Source organism: Elgaria multicarinata, chromosome 4 (genome assembly GCF_023053635.1).
Source record: "Elgaria multicarinata webbii isolate HBS135686 ecotype San Diego chromosome 4, rElgMul1.1.pri, whole genome shotgun sequence".
Lineage (NCBI taxonomy): Eukaryota > Metazoa > Chordata > Lepidosauria > Squamata > Anguidae > Elgaria > Elgaria multicarinata.
Window position 1 is genome coordinate 127,586,586 of NC_086174.1, and position 19,777 is coordinate 127,606,362.

At 43.1% G+C, this 19,777-nt stretch overlaps 1 protein-coding gene across 1 annotated transcript; it reads left to right on the plus strand.

Annotated features, from left to right (window-relative positions):
* The first annotated feature begins 10,374 nt into the window (after positions 1-10,374).
* Positions 10,375-19,456, plus strand: RRM2 (ribonucleotide reductase regulatory subunit M2). Its single transcript, XM_063125829.1, has 10 exons — positions 10,375-10,476; positions 11,180-11,260; positions 12,402-12,557; positions 13,220-13,336; positions 15,110-15,243; positions 15,746-15,840; positions 16,343-16,476; positions 16,937-17,041; positions 17,174-17,287; positions 18,569-19,456. Exons 1-10 carry the CDS (start codon positions 10,375-10,377, stop codon positions 18,719-18,721), a joined length of 1,191 nt encoding a protein of 396 aa, XP_062981899.1. The 3' UTR covers positions 18,722-19,456.
* The last annotated feature ends 321 nt before the right edge of the window (positions 19,457-19,777 follow it).

Here is a 19,777-nt window from a genome sequence, read left to right on the forward strand (position 1 = left end):
CCTGGTGCCTACATTGTTATATTTTTGATGCCAGACTTGGTTTCTTTTCTTCCAGGCATTTTAGAGACTTAGTTTTTCAATTCTGTGATTGTTCTTAAATATCATGTGGTGTTTCTTACTTTGTATTGTGTTCTTTTAACAATTTGTATTGCATTTTACTCTTTTAACCATTTGTAATCCACCTAGAGAACACTTGGTATTGGGTAGATAAATAAATAAAATATTTGAAAGAGTCTTAACAACACAGGGAGCTATCCATTACCAGATGTGGGTTCCTGTACAGTACTCAAATTTGTAAACGGGTTTGTAATGTTCACTCTTTACACTTTTAAGTATACACTAAAAATATAATGTGGGAAGAGGCCCATAAAAGTGATACGTATTCACACAGGATGCCACCATACTATTGTGCAGAATTTTTAAACTATGCTGCAAAATTGCCTGAGCTTTATATACTGCAGATGAGATCCCCTCCAACACACAATTCTGGCCTGCCGTGCTTGAAGTACCACCGTAGTTATAAACTATCAGGAAGAGAAGCAACAGGCATGCCTGAGGCATAACAGAGTGAAACATTCCATTGCTTGCATGTGTTTCAGAAGGGCTAGGTAAGTCAAGACTAGCTGTGCTGCTGAAAAGTATATTGGATTCCAAGTACACCACTAAAACCAATTATCCTAAAGTTAATGGGATGTGCGGACTGAAAACAGAGGGAGGAATTATTCTCCGATTTTCAGCTGAAGATGCAGTAGGAAGTCTTTGGAAAGAAGCTTTCAGCTACGGAGGAAACTACTTGGAAATCTGTAGTTTGGCTCTTCGGAAGGAGAGAATTGGAAAATCGCTCCCTTGCCTCAGAGTAAGATAATCTTCCATATATTAAATGAGATCCATAATGTTTATCAAATCCCCTACAAAACCAACCATTGAGGTCAGTGGAACATATTTCCAAGTAAAGACATTTAAGGTCACAGAAAGCCGAAGGTGTGTGTATATTAAAAGCCTCAACCCCCACCCCTCCCACAAGAACTGCAGCACTGATGGATGAAACTTGCTATCCTGCATTTTAATAGTAGCATAAGAGCTGATCAGTTTTTGAACGTGCTGGAGATGGGAAGTGGAGAGGCAGATGGAAATTGTTGAATGAGCCTCTACATAATGAATTGTAAAGTGTCCAGTATATTAGGGATATGGCTTGTGCATTTGGACTCAAGTATGCAGAGATGTTTGCCTTCTAAATGACTAATAGTGCATATTTAGACGGGGGAAAAGTCCTTTAATGTCAAGCATTCCCCAGTTGTTGGTCCTTTTTCCTGTCTAGACATGCATAGGATTGCATTCTAAGTGGGTGTGCATGTGTGTATAAAATGTACTAACGCAGAAGGGAGAAATGTTTTTTTCTCTTCCATTAGGGGGCAGCATTGGCATGAATAAGTACTTAAGGGTGCAATCCTATGCAGATAGAAAAAAAAGGCCTATAATTCCCAGCATGCCTGGCTGGAGGGATGCTGGGAATTGTAGGACTTCCTTTTCTATCTAAATGTGCACCCTAAGACATTTTGCTGTCTGAGATGAAGGACAAGATGGCATCTCTCCACCCCACTCCCTGTACAAAATTTAACCAGAATGGCAGTTGAATAGTTCAACAGAGCTGATGGGACACCATTCTCTTCTGCACCTGAGAACAGCAGCCTAGCTTTGGGGGTGAAGGGCAGGTCACGTGGCACACACAGTTCTCACTTGCGTTCCTCCGTAGAGATGTTGGGAAGGAACGCAAATGTAGGCGCAAGGCACCTCACGGCCCCAAAGCAGCGCTATAAAGACGGGCCTAAACACGCTTAGTAGTTAACCCACTGCAAACAAAAGAACTGAATAAACATGCATAGGATTGCACTGTGAACTATATTTATGACCTAAAGCTAAAGGTGATAGCAGTGAGGGGAGCTAGGATCCAAACCTGAAAGGGGGGGATAGGGGAAAATATTCCCAGCCAAAATACTTGTGTAGGATTGTGCTCTTTTCAGGTCTAAATTAACCTTGCTTTGCAGTTGGATTCCTTTCAACTCTGCAGAGACCGCAGACGATTGGCAGAAAGGCCCTTCTGAAGCTAGCGTTTACTTTTAATCACAGCCTGCACATATGGTGAATGTTGGCGGGCTTTCACATAGAGCAGCCTGTCTCTGACAGGTAAAGCTGTGTAGCATGAGGAGATCAGAATATTCCGGAAGCCTCTTGTCAATCCTGGGAGATGAAGGGGTCAAAGAGAAATAACTGCCTGTTCGTGGTGGAGGCGGGGAGTGGGCGGAGAGCCGATCTGAGACGATGGGCCAGCATGTAGTTCAGCACTTACGTTTGTGAGATTTGAAATGCAGTGGCCACAATATCGTATATGGATTTGCACAGTTTCTGGCTCCAGGACTGCAGCCAAACTCAACATTCTCCAAAGTGGGCGGTACTGCCCCCTTGGGGGTGGTGGGATTGCATAGGGGGGGCGTTAAGAGGCAAGGGGGCGGCAGGGGGGTGCTTGAGGTGGTCTTTTCCGAGAAGCGCCTCTCCAGAAGGTCTTAAAACCCAGGGACATTTTTATGGGAGAAGGTAGTTTGGTCCCAAGCCATATGGGGGAAGAATCCACACATGTACTAATACTGTTTAAGAAGAGTCCTTTTAACGGTGAATTGAAATGTTTCAAAAGCACCAAAACCCTAATGAAGAGACATACCCTGCTTGGTGTGCCCCGCCACGCCGGCTGCAAAACAGAGGCGTTCGCTCTCTTTTCCCTCCCTCCCTCGGCAAGCCTGCAGCGGGTGCTTTGGATTTTGAATAAATATTAAATTAATTGTTACTGTTTTGAATTTTATTGTTATTATCTTCCTTAGTGGGTCGTTGAAACCCGCTGTTCTGAATAATGATTTTTATAGTGTAGGGTAGGGAGCACTGGGCATGAGTTTGTGGAACCAAGGGGAAGGTGACCTGAAAACGTTTGGGAACCACTGACCTACAGGAAAAGCTTCCTAGTGTGGGGAAAAAGGGCAAGCAAACTGTTGATTCGGTCAGATTGGAGCCTGGAATGTAGCTGCCAAATGGAAAACACACACATAATCCTACTTGTTTTTAAGTACACTCCCCCCCTTTTAAAGGGATACCTGGTTATGACATTTTCCAGAGGGTTACCTACATCCAGAGGCTGTAGGTACATTAATCCCTTGTGTGTATTCCACAAAGAGTTGTGGAATCTTAAAAACTAACTCCCGTACCTGCCCCCAAGCATAAGCTTTTGTGGACACTGCTTTCTACATTAGACGGATCAAGTCTCAACCTCAAATGAACCAATCTATATGCATGTGTGGGGGTGAGGGAGATGTAAACTGTTGTCAGAGGGAAACGAAATGCAAAAAAGTACAGACAGTGATAATTACCTTCACATTCGCTATTCACAAAACATTTTTGGATGATAACCCAGGCCTCATTGCAATGGTGAGCCAACGTAACAGGATAAAGTACTGAAGATACTGTGTAGAAAAATGGTTATCACTGAATAAAACTATCAAAAATCACTAGTAATTCACAAACCACTGAAGGAAAGTTTGCTGGAAGCTCCCGTGTTTAGCTTGAATACTGTATTGGAGAACCAGTGGGAAATGTTATCTGCTCAGTAAACTCAATATTACAATGGTCAACTTCAGAAGGATGTATGTACATTAATCCCTTGTGTGTATGTGCTGTAAATCAATAGGTGGCAAATTATTTATTTCCTTCTGTTGGATAATGATTTCATGTTCCTTAGAGCATTGTACTTCTCCCATGTATCATGATGACACTGGCAAAGTGTCACATAATGCCTTATGGCATTCATGCTGAGATTTGCAACCTAAGAACTCAACCCCACCTTGAAGGGTGTAATAGCTCCATCACACCAGCAGTTTAATGCACTCTTGCCATGTCTGGTATTGCACCACAGGACTCACATGATGTCATCCCTGAACTGCACCCATCTCACCTCTTTTCCTTCATTTTGCATATCATTTTGGTGCAGGGAAAGTCTGGATTATTTTCCCCAAGCAGATTTAATGTGACCTTAAGCCTCTGTGCATTGCTGTCCTCTTGCTTTTTCCTTTGTTGGGGAAGTGTGCTTTGAATGGAATCTTGCTGATGAAAGGGTAGAATGGAGTGGCTCTCCTCTTTCAGCATGCTGTGTCAAAGGAATGGATTTGTGCTTAGTCGGTTGAATGGACTTTTTACTGCTCCAACCTCACCCTCATTGCCTGCAGAAACCAAGACAACAAAGTCAGAGTGAGTGGGGTGAAGGAGCCCACGTCCCTGAGGGCCCCAGAAGATCTCTCTTTTTATAAACTGGAGATGCACAGCTGTGCATTATCAAAGTAAAGGAAAACAGATCCCCACAAATGCAAACAGGTAGAATTTTGCATTGGTGGAGTATCAGGAAAATGGTTTGAGGGGATTTTTTTTTTAAAAAAATCCTAAAAATCAAGACATGAACGGAACTGATTCAAACTTGGCATGGCTAAAGCACTCCTTAAGAGCTATCACCGTACCAAGTTTCATCTCTTTAGCTTTAAAAATTACGCAGATGTAAGCATTTTGGTTAGCCACAGATGTCAATATCAAAGCTACCCCTCACCCCACTCAGCCTCTGCCAAATATAGAGATGTTCAATTAAGAAACACACACACACAATTTTGGAGACATTAGAACCGCATCACAGGTTGCCATGTTGTCCAAATCCGGTGCACAGCGCAGGTGTGGTACATTTTCACCCACTTTACAACCCCTACTGCAAGCCATGGGTTGTAGAGTGGGTGAAAACGAAGGGGTCCATCCAGAGTTTTTTCCTGTAGAGTTTGGAGGATGTTTGTTCTGTGTCCGGTGTACTGTCTTCTGAAGATGGAAGTATTCCTTGAGTCATAGAGCTTCTGTACACGAGCGATTTATTGCACGCTTGTGATTGGCCATTTCTGGAAGTTTGTAGGTCCTTTACAAGTCTTCGACAAAATCTCCTGCGCTTTCCACAGGTAATCTCACTTTTAAAAAAAGAGAAAAAAAGATAATGCAGTATTTTAAATTATCATAGGATGTCCCCAGTGTGTCAAGCCAGAATAGAGCTATAATTCCACCACTAGATGGTGCTATTTCATTTAACATAATAGCATTACCAAGAGGGGAAATTTTCAATTCAAAATCAAGTGGTCATCATCTAAAGGAGCTAGTCGTAAACACGGAAAGACTCTAGAAGAAGAAACACCAGTAAGGATACAGGTTTTTTCCCTTAATGCAGAGACACCCACAGATGGTGGGGAAAAGCCTCTAGGTCACCACAGAATTGCATTGTGTATAGATTTAGTGATGCAGAAGGAAAGGCCCTGTGAAAACAAACAAACTCCTCTGCCTGGCTCAGTGTGTGGCTAGATTAATTTCCAATGCTGCTGGATGGATTCAGGGTGGAAAAAACACTGAAACTAAACCAGATGCGAGAAGATGATACGACTGAATGTGTTGACTCTGCATGATGTAAACTTGTGGTCTTCTATGAAATTCAAATACAGTTGAAATACAAAGGCTGTTTACTGTTTTGCATCCAGAATGCAAATTTAGTACAGAAAAATAAATGCAAAGACCCTAGTGAAAACATTACTGCTTTTAACCTTTAACAGCTCTGCTTAAATGTAATCTATTCAGACTCCAGATGCATGCAAAATACACAGAGGAAGCCATGAATACAAAAGTGAAATGTTCTGGAAAACAAATCAGGGATTTGTTACTTGCATTAGTAATAACCATTCATAAACCTGGCAACTAAACCCATGAGCCACAGTGAATGTCAATGGGAAGGAGAGTTTTTAATTTTTAATTTTTTTTTACTTCTCAATTTTTGGCCTCCAAAAGCTTGTCTGTTGTTCATGCATCTCATACATGATTTCATGCAACTTCGTGAATCTTGTGGTAGAAAAATATAAGCATTGACGTTTTTCTGTCTGTTTATTTTATGCGCATTTTAATAATGTACATAAGGAAAAGTAATGTGTGAAGTGGTCCTGATTAACTCCCTGACTTGCTTTGGCTCTGATAGTGCTAACACTATCTATTCCTGGCAAGCAAGATGATTCTACACATTGCCAAGAAAGTCAGCAATCTTAAGGAGTGTTTAATTTGAGCTACATAATGTGTTGTTTCTCAGACTTAGAGCATCATCACACAGGGGGAAATCGTGTGTGCTTAACCGTCGCCTCTGTCCGCACATTTGTTCCTTATTATTTCCTCTTTTGAAAGAGGGAGTAAACAACCTGTGCCACAAGGCCCATGGCTCCTGCACTCGTGTTCCTTCCTGGCATCTGCATGTGAAGGAACGCAAGTGCAAACTTTCCGCTGGGAGGAATGAGGGAGCCAGAGGAACGAGAAGAGGGACACCAGGCACCTGAACCACCTCTCCTCCTTCTAACCTCCCTCTGGCTGCCCATTCATCCCCCCTATTTTTTAATTTTTATAGAGGTGTGGGGCTGTTCCTCTTCTTCTTCTTCTTCTTCTTCTTCTTCTTCTTCTTCTTCTTCTTCTTCTTCTTATTATTATTATTATTATTATTATCCACAGAGCACAGGGCTCTCCTGAGCTCCTGGAGGTCCGCCCCTTCCCTGTCCAGCCCATGGCGACCAATCAGGAGGCACCATGGGCTGTGACAAGCCTCTGCTGCCAAAAAAAGTCGGGATAAGTGCCCGACTTTTTTTCAGCGGAGTTACCTGGGTTTGCCCCTGGATGGCTTCACAATGGTGGCTGCGTCATGTAGATGACCTGCCACTACTGTGAATCCACCCCAGGGAAAACCCTTCATGTAGACATGCCCAGGGACTCATGTGACTCCATCAGGCAGCAGAGCCAGAAGAGCAACAAATTGTGGCGCTCCTACCCCCACCAGGATGGTCTGTAGCTACTGCCTCCAGCTTGTGCACCAACCACACTCCCAGTGTGGCACTTGCTGTAGTCAGAGAGCACTGGCTGGGCTGTCCAATCATGTGTTGCTGACAGTGAGAGCTGCATAGCTGGAAGCAGCAGCTGCATGGCTGCTTTAAGAACATGGCTGGATCTAAAGGGATCCTGCTGGGGCCCCATAGCTCAGTGTGGTAGAGCACCTGCTTTGCATGCAGAAGGTCCCAGCTTCGATCCCCAGCTTCTCCAGGGAGGGTTAGGAAAGAATCCTGCCTGAAACCCTGGAGAGCCACTGCCAGTCCGTGTTTATAATATTGGGCTAGATGGACCAACGGTCTGACTCAGTATAAGGCCGTCACCTATGTACCTTGCGGGGCTCCCATGAGATTGCACAAGAGCTTGGCTGGGCCTCACAAAATTCCATGGGAGCCCAGCTGGTTGTTGTGAGAATCCCTGGGAGCTCGGCCAGTTCTCATGAGACCCAGGAGGCTGCTTCCTCCAGTTGCGGCAGCAAAGATAAGGGAGTGAGGGATGGAGGCACATGGCAGCAAGAGGGCGAGCGAGCGGTTAAATGAGTTGGCGGTGGTTCAAATTGTCTCTCCCTTCAGGTGGCAAGAGAGCTTGCTCCAGCTCTGGGTTAACATCAGCACTTTGAACTGGGCCTAGAGACTTACTAGCAACCAATGTAATTGCTGCAAGATCAGTGTTACACGTTGTGGTTTTCAGGTGCCCACCAACATCTGGGCGGCCACATTTAGCACTAATAGGAGGTGTGTGTTTTTTCTATCAGTATTTGCAACGCAGGGGAGGAGGAGATCTTTTCAGGATCGTGCTGGGAAAGGGAAGGGTCAAACTGCCCCACAGAATCTAACCTAACATGATTGGGTAGTGCAGCCTTCTCCAACCTGGTGCCCTCCAGATGTGTTGGACTACATCTTCCATCACCCCCAGCCAGCAAGGCTGATCAAATGACTCTACTATTTAATTCCTGTCTCCCACCCTGCTGGGGACAGCACAGTAAAGGGAAAATTATGCATTTGGTTAGTACAATGATATATTAGATATACCGTATTTCTTCAATTCAAAGACTCACTTCCCCCCCCCCCCCCGTATAAACATCTCTAAAAACGGGGTGTGTCTTAGAATCGCAGGTGCGTTTATTATTTCTTAGAATCAAAGCTTTTTTTCTGTTGGTGGTACTGAAATTAGTGTGCGTCTTAGAATCGATGGCATCTTAGAATATTAACACAAGACTTTCCCCTTTGATGTCAGGATGGGCACCTCCATGCAGTCTGTAATGGAGGCCACCCACTACATTTCAGACCTAGGGGCCACCACATGGAAGAGTCCATCCCCGCCCCTCATTTTATCTCAACAACATGATGATGGCTCAGCAAGATGAAAATGGTTCATTTTTATGGGTTGGCAAATTAGCCACCCTAAACTGACAGGAATATTTGTTGCTTTTCCCCTCTCTCCTTCAGGCAACAAACATGTAAGCACACATTAAGGAAAAATGCTTGGCTTCCCATTGACAAATAACAGATATGCCTATTGGGTCAAGTATTTTATTATCTGCCCCTATCCTCAGGAGGAATTAAGTGGTTGCGTCTTGTGCCACAAAGATATAGCCCGTGCTTCTCAGCTCTCCCCATTTCATATCATGCACAGGGGTTCAGCAGAACCAGATAGCTTAAAGGCTTATCCACATGAGGCTTTTGTTGGAACTTGGGTATGTTATTGATTTATTGCATTTCTATACCGCCCAATAGCCGGAGCTCTAATGTTATCGCTGCAAGCTATATTGTTGATCTCTTATGCTGATCTATTCCATTTGTCCAGATTCAGACTGAGAACTGTGGATATTATGCTATCAATGGCATAATCCAGAGAGGGAAATGTTGCACAAAACTCCATTTGGGAATTTCTGTTTGCTTTTCACACTTCTGATTATTCTGGACTGTTTGCCTGCAAGCAGAAAGCTACCTACATAGATCCTTGGCCCTGGGAAGGTGGCACTTCAGGGCTTTTCAAAATGGTTATGTATAGCATGCAACAAATGTGTCATTGTTGCTTATTTGTTATATGCAACCCCTTACATGGCTACTCTGAACCAAGTCCTGCTGAGCTCAGTCCACCTTACTCTCAGGTAAATATAAAATTTTCTGAAGGAGACATTTGTTTCAGGGTTCTTGCATTTTCTGAGCACCTAAACAGCTACATATTATTCCTGGGAAAATGAGATTATTTCCTCAGTTTAGGGGCTATTATAATTTCCAGGGTTGTCTGAAAAGCTGTGTGAGTGTTGTGGGACCCAGTGTATAGTGACAGAAGAGCCACCCCTCCACCCCACATTCAATCCTAGTGCAAGCGCTCATCCTGCACAGAGGGGATTAGCACAGGAGCAGAAATTCAAGTCTATAGAAGTCCTGGATGCTTTCAGACGAGTTTTTTTTAATCGTATAATCACCCTTTATCATTCACTGAATATTATGGGAATATTATTGTTGTCTTCCACTTGTAACCCTCCAAATGTGTGCACTGGATATTTCACTATTGGTGTTGAATTAGACATTCTGGATAATTTACAAAGCATTTCGCCATGATACCCTCCAAGCCTTCCCGGTCATGATTTTGCTTTCAACTCAGTCCTGAACTAGCATACACTGCAATCCTATACACACTTACCTGGGACTGGTAAACCCCACTGCATTCAACGGGGTTTACTTCTAAGTAAGCGTGCATAGAATTGTGGCATAAACTGCTTCTAATGCTCCTCTCAATACTAACTGCACTAATCAATTCTCTATTTATTTCCTCACTATTTTCGGCATATAAACCCGTTCTGCAACCCTTTAAAGCCTTCACTCTAGAGAACCCCGTTTAAGTAACCAGTGCTATTTTAAAGGCCCTAGTTTGCTATTAACGTCTGAGAATAGATCATCCCAAGCAGGGAGTCTCAATGGAATGCACCAATAGAGAGGTGCAACAGCCATGTGTCACATGCTCTGACCAATTGGCAACGCGACTGGTTGATAGACAGTTCCGTGAGCGCCAAGTTCAGCACCTTTAAAGAGCGGGGCTCTTTCAGCCAATGAGAGCGAAGGGGGCGGCAGGAATTTAATCGTCACCAGTTCCCGCGTTTGGCGACCCTTCCTTCCCTCAATGCTCGACCAATAGTTGCGCAGGGTAGGCGGGGCGCTGCTGCAGCTTCCCGCGTTTTTTTGACAATACGGCATACAGCTCAGCCAATAGCAAGGCGCAAAAGAGGGCTCGCTTTGTGATTGGGCGGCCGGGAATTCTGGCGCCAACTTCGAAACGCATATAAAGCGGCAACTGAACGGGGAACTTCCTTGACTTACTACCACTAAGTTTCGGGGAGACCGTCGGTTTCCTGCTGACCGACCATTTAATTCGCCTTCCCGTCTAGTTCCGCGAACAATGCTCTCCGCTCGCAACCCTCTCTCCGCTCGCAATGAGCAGCAGCCTCAGTCCCGGCTTTCGCCGCTGAAGAATTTGGCCTTGACCGAGAAGGAGAACACGGTAAGTTCGGAAGGAAGCGGCAACCGCCGTTTGGGCAACCATGAGCCGGGGTGGGCAAGGCAAGGGAGTCCTGTGGGATTGGGAGGGGGGGAGAGAAAGAGCCTCCTCTCCGCGGCGAGCAGCCTTCCCACAAGCTGGTGGTCTCTGGATCTTTTGGACAACAATGCCTATCATCCCGGGCTCTGTCTGCTGGGAGCTGTCGTCCAAATAATCTGGAGGGCGCCCGGTTGGGAGAAGGCTGGGGTGCAGGTCTTTGCTCGAGTGAGTAATGACCGGCCCAAGCGAAGCTGCCTTGAACGGCCGAGGGATTTTCGGGCGCCTCAATCCTTTAAGGCGCAATCCTAGGCTGAGTGCTGGGAGTTGTAGGCCTGCCTTCTGTCTAGACAGGCATCCATAATCGATTATTGATACACTTACCCCCGCGTATCGATCCCTCGGAGCGATTTCCCAACACAGTTCAATAACATAAAACGACCCCCCCACTCCCGGACAGGGCCATCATCGGCATCAACAGAACGCCGTACGAGGCGGCTCTTTCTCTGCCTAATTGGGGCCCCTTCGAGGAGGCCTTCAGAAAGGGGCTTCTTTTAACCAGCAGGGTCCTGCAGATTGAATCCCGGCGCCGGCTTTCCCTTTGCCCCGAACTTGCTTTGCTGACGGCTCTTCTGTACTCCCCTTTCCCCCTGGTCTCTCCCCCCTGTAGCCCCCATCGCTCGGCGCTACCCGGATCCTTGCCCACAAGACGGCGCGGAAGATCTTCCAGGACCCAGCGACAGTTGAGGCGGTGAGTCCCTTTTGGAGGAGGAGGAAAGGGGTGGGGGTGGGGAGAGCAACCCCTTTTTTGTGGGGTGGGGGGGCTGCCTGTTCCCGCCAATATGCTCGCCGCCCCTTCTTACGGGTTGAGGCCGTCTTTTTCCTCTGCCGCTTTGGCGCCAAATACCCAATTATGCAAGGGAACAGGAAGGCCTGGTCTTCTCCGGGAAAAGGTGGGGTAGGATTTGAGCGGGAGGGGGAGGCGAAGAGGGATGGCATTGCTGGTTTTTCCAAGGTGCCCTGGTATTTTTTTTTTATTAAAACCAATTTAGTAATAAATTAAATTATCTGCTAAGGTTCAGCTGCACACTTACCTTATTGGAAGATTTTTAAGTCTTCAAAGCAAACCACTCTTTTGTTTAGCTTTGCCCAGTTGATTCATAGTTTGTACACAAATCGGCCCTTTGTTAAGTTGTTTCCTTTTAGACTGCAAATACTTAGAATCCTAGAGGCATAATTTTCTTGCCATTATGTTTGTTTCCAAAATAAAAGCCTTTTCAGTGGTTGTTTCATATCTTTGTTCCATTAGTTCTACTCTTGTGTTTTTATGGTATTAGCATATTTTCTGGAATGTAGTAATATGTTCATTTATTCATTTATTACATTTTTATACCACCTAATAGCTAAATCTCTATGGGCAGTTTCCAAACATTAAAAGCCTTTAAATGAATTATAAAAAACATTCACATACAAACAGTACACATGGACGTACCCATGTATCTAAAACAATGTTAAACAACCAATAAGAAAATCCTGAACCTGTTAAAAACCTCATATGATGCGAAATGCCTGAGGGAAGAGGTAGTTTTTAACCTGTGCCAAAAACAATGTTGGTTCCCCGGGGGACCTTGTCAGGGAGATCATTCCACAATTGTGGGGACGGACACGGACATACTACTGAGAAGGCCCTCTCCCTTGTTACCTTCTGAGTGTCCCTCTAAGGAGGCACCTGGAAGAAGGCCATCAGGTATTGCAGTCCAAGGCTATCCAAGGCTTTATAGGTCAAAACCAGTATCTTAAATTGGGCTCACAAATATACAGGCAGCCAGTGCAAGTGGGCCAAAACCAGAGTTATATGTTTGGGGCTTGGCCCTATCATGTTTTTTTTTAAGGATGCATCAAAAGAACCAAAGCAGCTTTCTCCAAATATACAAGATGAACCTCTTCTTCGGGACAATCCCCACCGCTTCGTCATTTTTCCAATTCAGTACCATGACATCTGGCAAATGTACAAGAAAGCAGAAGCATCCTTTTGGACCGCTGAAGAGGTGAGAGGCTTTTGCAGCCTCCTTCCTTCTAGGCCTTGGGTGGACAGAGAGATGCGACTAGTGGGCAGAAGTGTACAGTAATTTTCAATGTGCATTTCAAATTCTCCCTTCTATTACTGCAGGGGTTCCCAACCTTTTTAGACTTGTGGTTACATTTGGGAATTTGAGAAACTGCTATGGGCACCCCACAAAATGGCTCCCATGGAGGATTTGGCTAATCACATAATGGCTGTCATGGAGGCCTGGCGAATCAGAAGTGAGCTAAAGAGGTGCTCACTTCTGAAGAAAAATAGTGAGGCTAGGAAGGAAGAGGAAACAGCAAGCAAAGGGGTAGAGGGGAGAAGCAGCAAGGTAAAAGATGTGGGGAGAGAAAGAGGAAAGCTAGCAGCTGGGAGTGAGGGGAAAACAGGAAGGCAAAGGGGTAGAAGGACCAATGCTAGACGCTAAGAAGGGGAGAAGCAGTGAGCTAAAGGGGGAAAATGGAAATAGGCTAGAAAGGGTGAGAGAGGTCACTGCCATAACATTTTCCAAGGTTTTCATTAAAACATTTTTTGAAGTGGGAGGGAGTACAGAGCTTTGTGGGTTACCTTGGAGGACCCTGTGGTCACCACATGGGGGTCCCCTGCATTACTGTGTTTTCATTGGCTGCTTTGTGAATTTAGGTTGATCTCTCCAAAGATCTTCAGCATTGGGAATCCTTAAAGCCTGAAGAGAAGTATTTCATTTCACACGTCTTGGCATTCTTTGCTGCAAGTGATGGCATTGTCAATGAAAATTTGGTAAGCATGCAGAATAGTTTCTGGGTTCCTTCATAATCCCAAGGTATCTAGTCCAATGTGTTGTCCTATTATGCAACCATCCATATGTTGACTCCTTTTCAATCTATATGACCTACGAACAGGTTAATCGATAATGTCTAGACCAGAGACATGAATAAGGTGTCATACCATCCTGTCTGATCTAAATTGTACTTCAGAACATAATCCAAATGGACCACCAAAGTTTCATACCTTATGGGAACACAAGATAACTTCCTTTCATTGTGTTTTATACCACAAACATGAAACAAAACCCACAGCAGTCAAGATTATTTGTGGACTATTACTAGATGTCCGGTATATTCCAACTATTTCCTTAGAACCAAAGGGAGAGGCGGGTAAGAAATTATTATTGAAGACAAGTCACCAAATCGATATGAAAAACCTTTTTCTGATTGCTAAGGATCACAGGTTGAAGCATGAAACTAGAGAAAAACAAACTCAAAACCTCTGGGAAGAAATGATTAATGACAATCCCTGCTCTGTAAGGGGATGTAATTTAGGATTTTTCATCTCTTTCTGGCACAAAGCAGCTTTCAATAATGTACTGTAATGCAAATAAGTTTTTTTGTTGCTGTTGCTGTAAATTACCTTCATTCGCATTCTCTGCTGTTATTCAGTGTGTTTGCTTAGGATATTTTTTCCACTGTTTCGGCCAGCTTCATTTGCTGTTGCTTCTGCCTCCAGAGATGCAAATTTCAGTCTTGCCAATTTCATCTGAATATCTTACAGTTTATCTGGAATCACAAATACCATGAAACCTTAGGTCTTTATAAAGGATCCATCATAATTGCAGTGGATAAGTGAAATCTTCCCACACATATTCTAATTGTCAGGAGGCAGCTGTCTACAGAGCATCTGTTTAAGATAGAGTTCTGGTCGGCTGGAAATATAGGCAGAATAAAGGCACCTGTTATATTGCCTGGCAAGTGGGCAGATTCAGGCAGCAAACATAGTATAGATCTGGTTCACACACTTAAGTTGATTGTTAGATGATTCAACATCAAGTGATGAACTGCGTGTGTGAATGAACCATAATGGGAATAACACTATGGACAAGAATTTTCTCCCTCTTGCTTCCTCCCTGCAATCTCTTACACACACACAAACCTAAAATCTGCTCTGGAGACTCCAACCTCTGAAACAGATTTTTTGAGGGTGGATAAGGTTTTGAAGGTGTATGTGTGATTCCCTCTCAGTTCTGTGGTTGGAAGCTGTTTTGTTCGCGGAAAAGGAATTTGTTGAACAACTTTCTTTGGGAGTAGTTAAACCAACAGTTTGAAGATGTGAAAGCTTTTGAGTTTTGAAGAAAACTTTATTAGGCAAATGAACCTTGATATAAAAAAATGCCATAAGTTTCAACACCTGTAATTTTGGCAAACAAAAATCCTGACATGACTATTTTAGTATCATTAATTTTTAGCATGGGTTTTGGGATTGGTGGTATTCAGACAATCATATATTGGCTTATTAAACAAAGATGAATTAGACTTAAGTCTCCACATGTGGCCAGTTCAAGCCTTCCTTTGCATGAGCAGCTAAAAGTTACACTTTGCTTTTGCTATTTGCTTGTGCTAAGTGTATTTTTCAGTATTAAAAAACATTTTGTGCATGCATCTCTACATGGTCGATGGAGGAAAACCATAAAGAAACAAATGAAGCCCCAAAATATGTGAAATCGCCTGAAAATGGGAGATTTTCTTTGCAACTGAAATGTCATAATGTGTCCTCTAGGTGGAGCGCTTCAGCCAAGAAGTACAGATCACAGAAGCTCGCTGTTTCTATGGCTTCCAGATTGCCATGGAAAACATCCACTCAGAAATGTATAGTTTACTTATTGATACTTATATCAAAGACTCCAAAGATAGGTTAGTACTGTTCTGAGATAAATGATGTATGTTCTGTATTGAAATAATGAATGTATATAAATAGTTCAAATGCTAAAAATATTTGGATTTGCTTTTTCGTGGTTTTCTGAGATTTCTGCATGGTTTAAAACCCTAGGTCATGTTTTCAGAAAGCTGAGAATGATATATTTTACATATCCATCATTACAGAAGGGTATTTGGTTCCCTTAGGTGAAATATGAAAATAACAGCCATGCATAGAATTTTCAATGCTCTTGTTGGCATTTTCACTACAATATAGCCTGTAGTAAAACAACTTGAGCTTGGAAATATAATTTTATTGATTTCTTCAATAAAAAATCTGTTTAACTACAGTCATGGGTTTCAGTTCTTATTAAATCGTCATTTGTCAGGCTAACCTACCTTGTAGGGTTGTTAGGAAGAATGGGATAGTAACATAACTCCAATAGCACTTCTAGTTATGGTTAATTGTATACTTAGCTACATTATTGTATTCTTCTAGAGAATTTCTATTCAATGCCATTGAAACCCTGCCATGTGTGAAAAAGAAGGCTGACTGGGCCATGCGCTGGATTGGGGACAAACAAGCTGCTTATGGTGAGTGTTGCTACACTCTTCTTTGGACCCTCTTTTTGGCATTCAAGGCCACAAACATATGGAGATAGACAACAGATTGAAGTCAGAGGTTGCTGAGTATCTAATGCAGGGCAGCTGGAACATGGAGGCGATCCTTGCCTTTGTGCGCCAACCGTCTTGCGTTTTTGCTAGACAGGCGATTTTACCCATCTAGCCGCGGTGCTTCCAAGCAGGAGGGAAGGAGGCTGGGACAAGCATAGTCCCAGCCTCCTCCCCACTCCCAGGATCACCCCTTTTTCCTTGTCTCTTTGCTCTCTTTCCAAGCACAGGGACGTTGCCATGATGGCCTTGGCTACAGGGATGCATGGAGCATGATTTCTGGGCTCCGAGGTCAGTGCCCTATTTCTGGCCTTGGATCGCAGAAACCAAACCATCCTATATGCCCCCAGACACTGTTTAGGAGGCATAGGATTGCTCTCCAAGAGTCTTCTGATCAAATCAACAATTATTTCTTTCCCAACAGGAGAACGAGTTGTAGCCTTCGCTGCAGTGGAAGGGATCTTCTTTTCCGGTTCCTTCGCATCTATATTTTGGCTAAAGAAACGAGGCTTAATGCCCGGACTTACGTTTTCCAATGAATTGATCAGTAGAGATGAGGTAAGACTTAAATTTTTAAAGTTCTGCACAATGGATTTTATCCCAAGTACTTCAACTCACACAAATTAGGACACACTATTTTGTTGATCCCCACCTATCCACTGCTGCCCTCTGTTCCGTATCCCCATCTGTTCTGTGGGTCCCCCAAGCCTTGGGAGCATCTTCTCGGGCTGCAGTGGGTAGGAGGGGTTGATGAAAACTGGATGTCCTTGTGTGAGCAGATGTGTCTTACACTAGTGAGAAAATGCTTGGAAATAAGCATTATTGAGATTTTTAAAAGTTTCCTGTATTGGTCGGTAACAATGAAGAAGTAAAGAACACCTATGCATTGCTTATATGGAACGTCTTCAGAAAACTGCTTTAGCTATTCTGCTACGTCACTTTCAAGGTTTTCAGGTTTGGTGGTGATAACTTGGCCCAGCTGTTCTCTGAAATACCTTCCAATTATTATTTTTTCCAGGGCTTGCACTGTGATTTTGCTTGTCTAATGTTCAAGCACTTGGTACACAAACCTTCAGAGGAAAGAGTGAGAGAGATCATCATTAATGCTGTCAGGATAGAACAGGTAATTGGCAGTCCTTTCTGGGGTGGTAAAAAGTGCTTGCATCAAAGTATAAAAAGCTTAAAAGTTAGTAGGGCATTAAATTGTCTAGATGGTGCAGTATTTGCATACTAAGGTACTTTGTTCACTGTGCAGGAATTCTTGACGGAAGCATTGCCTGTAAACCTAATTGGCATGAATTGCACTTTAATGAAGCAGTATATTGAATTCGTAGCAGACAGACTGATACTGGAACTAGGTTTTAACAAGGTAAGTTCTGCGGTTTGCCTTTTAAAGAATGCAGTGTAATTTGTTTACATTTAGGCCTCCTTTTTCACATTTAAGCTATTGCTTTTTGTCTCATTAGTGAAAACACATGATTAAGCAAGTCACTAATGTAGCAGCGCAGCTTATTTCAATTTATATTCTGCCGTAATGAACTCTACGTGAACATGTATTATAATGTTGTTGTATCCTTAAATGTGTAATTCATTTGGATTTAAATAACATTATTTCATGGGCTTCCACGTTTGGTTGCTGTATCCAACCTACCATATTTTCTATCTATGATTAGTGGATGGTATGTTAAAGTTCCTAAAATTAGGTGCTTTGTAGCAACTTCGGGGGTAGGCTGATTTAAGTCTTCCATAGTCTTCTTCAGACTTGTCCGAAACCTTGCTGGAGATGATGGGAGTTGTAATCTAACACATTTGGAGGGCACTAGATTGGAGAAGGCTGTCCTATTCCACCACGACCCCCAAACTCTCTTGGTCTACTGGTGTATGTAAAATTCACAAAGCAGGAGTTCATACCTGGGGAGTCTAGCAGTTAAGTCATAAATCTATTAAGTGATCTTGAGTACATGTGCTCTTAGTTTAAAAGCACAAGTGTCTTGTAGAATCAGACCAAACTCCAACTTTAGAGTTTTTTGCAAGGATCCGAGCAACTTGCAGGTGATAATGTAAAAGCAAATGATCAATTGTCCACTAGTGAACTACAGTACCTACTGCAACCCCTGCAGAGTAATTAAGAGATGGGTCATACATAAAAGCTTACAAAATATTAAATATAGGGCACTGAGCAAAATGAAAAAAGGGGCAAGTCAGTAAGGAAAATTCAAGTGATCAGATGGGTCTTAAATCTCTTCGTTTGAATGGAGGATGAGAGAATTAGGTGCAGTAGCTGATAACGGGCGTAGGAAATGATGGTATAGAACAGCCTCCCCCAATGCGTTAAGCTGGCTGGAAATTCTGGAATTTGCGGTCCAGCACATCTGGGGGGTATCAGGTTGGGAAAGGATGGTATAGGATGATGAAGAGCCACCTAGGCGCTTTGGAGCAGGGTAGAGGTTAACATAGGCCCACCTGCCCCACCACGTAGTGCAAAAGATCTGGAGGGCACTACAGCATCTGACACATTTGGAGGCAACCAGGTTGGGGATTATGATGTGTATGTAGGCTGCTTGATGGGACAGATGTTACAAGGATGTTTATATTAGATTTGTATATCCTAAATAATAAAGGCCATATGCTACCAACTTATATCTTTCAGATATTCCGAGCTGAGAATCCATTTGACTTCATGGAGAATATCTCACTGGAGGGCAAAACCAACTTCTTTGAAAAGCGTGTAGGAGAATATCAGAGGATGGGAGTGATGTCAAAACCCACCGATAACTCTTTCACCTTGGATGCAGATTTCTAAGTGAAGCAGGACTGTTCTCAGCTGGCTTGAAATGGCTAGTAGTTTCTCCCATTGTCCTCCAAAATTTTTGTTCTTATACTGTGTGTGGTGGTATTTTAGGAACATTTGTGTAGCTAAGACAGGGGAAAAATAGTTTCCAACACTGCTAAATGCATTTTTATAGCATGTGAGCTACTCAAGTTTTCAGATATACCAATGCTTGAAGTGGCATGTTCTGTTATCTGGTAATAGGTCACCAGTAGTTTGTCCACAGCAAAGCAAGTAGTATGGGATACTCTGTAGCAGCCTTGTCTGACCTGGTGCCCTCCAGATGTTTTGGACTAAAACAGCCATCATCTCTTGCTATTGGCTGTGTGGGCTGGGGCTAGTGGGAATTGTAGTCTAAAACATTTAGAGGGAGACAGATTGGGTAAGACTGCTCTGTAGAAAACTACAGAACTTCATGCCCCTGTAAGGGCTACAGAAGCTACATATAGCCACGTTGCCCATTAACAAGTTCTTAGTCTTTTTATTTACTATTTTAATAGTTTGTATATAAACATGGCACTTTAATAAAGGTCTGGAAAAAGGCTGGTAACATGTGAGTTTAGAATAAACTCTTTTAGACTGCATTACTTCTTAATTTCTCTATTATGCTTTATTTTATCTGCATGTAAATTAAAATGCTGAAGTGCTGAAACACAATCTTTGATGTGTATGACTTCTGATAAAGTAAATGAACAGACTTTGTGTAGAAGTAAAACTTGAATTAAAACTCCAGTTTTCAAACTGCTGGATCAAAATATTGTGGAGTTAGTTTCTGAGCTTACAGGTTTTCCCCTCAAACCTTTTCCTTGCCTCCTTTATATTCAAAGCTTTTGTTGCTGAATAGTAATTTCTCTTAGTCCTGTTCTGAATGAACAATATGCCATAGTGGATAAAGCATTTTTAAATTTGAATGAGGAAAACCCAGATTCAAATATTCAAGCAGACTTGAATATTTGAATATTCATGCAAATTGCTGGATACTCATCTTTTTCTGGATTGCATTTTAAGCAAGTGTGCCCCACTAATATT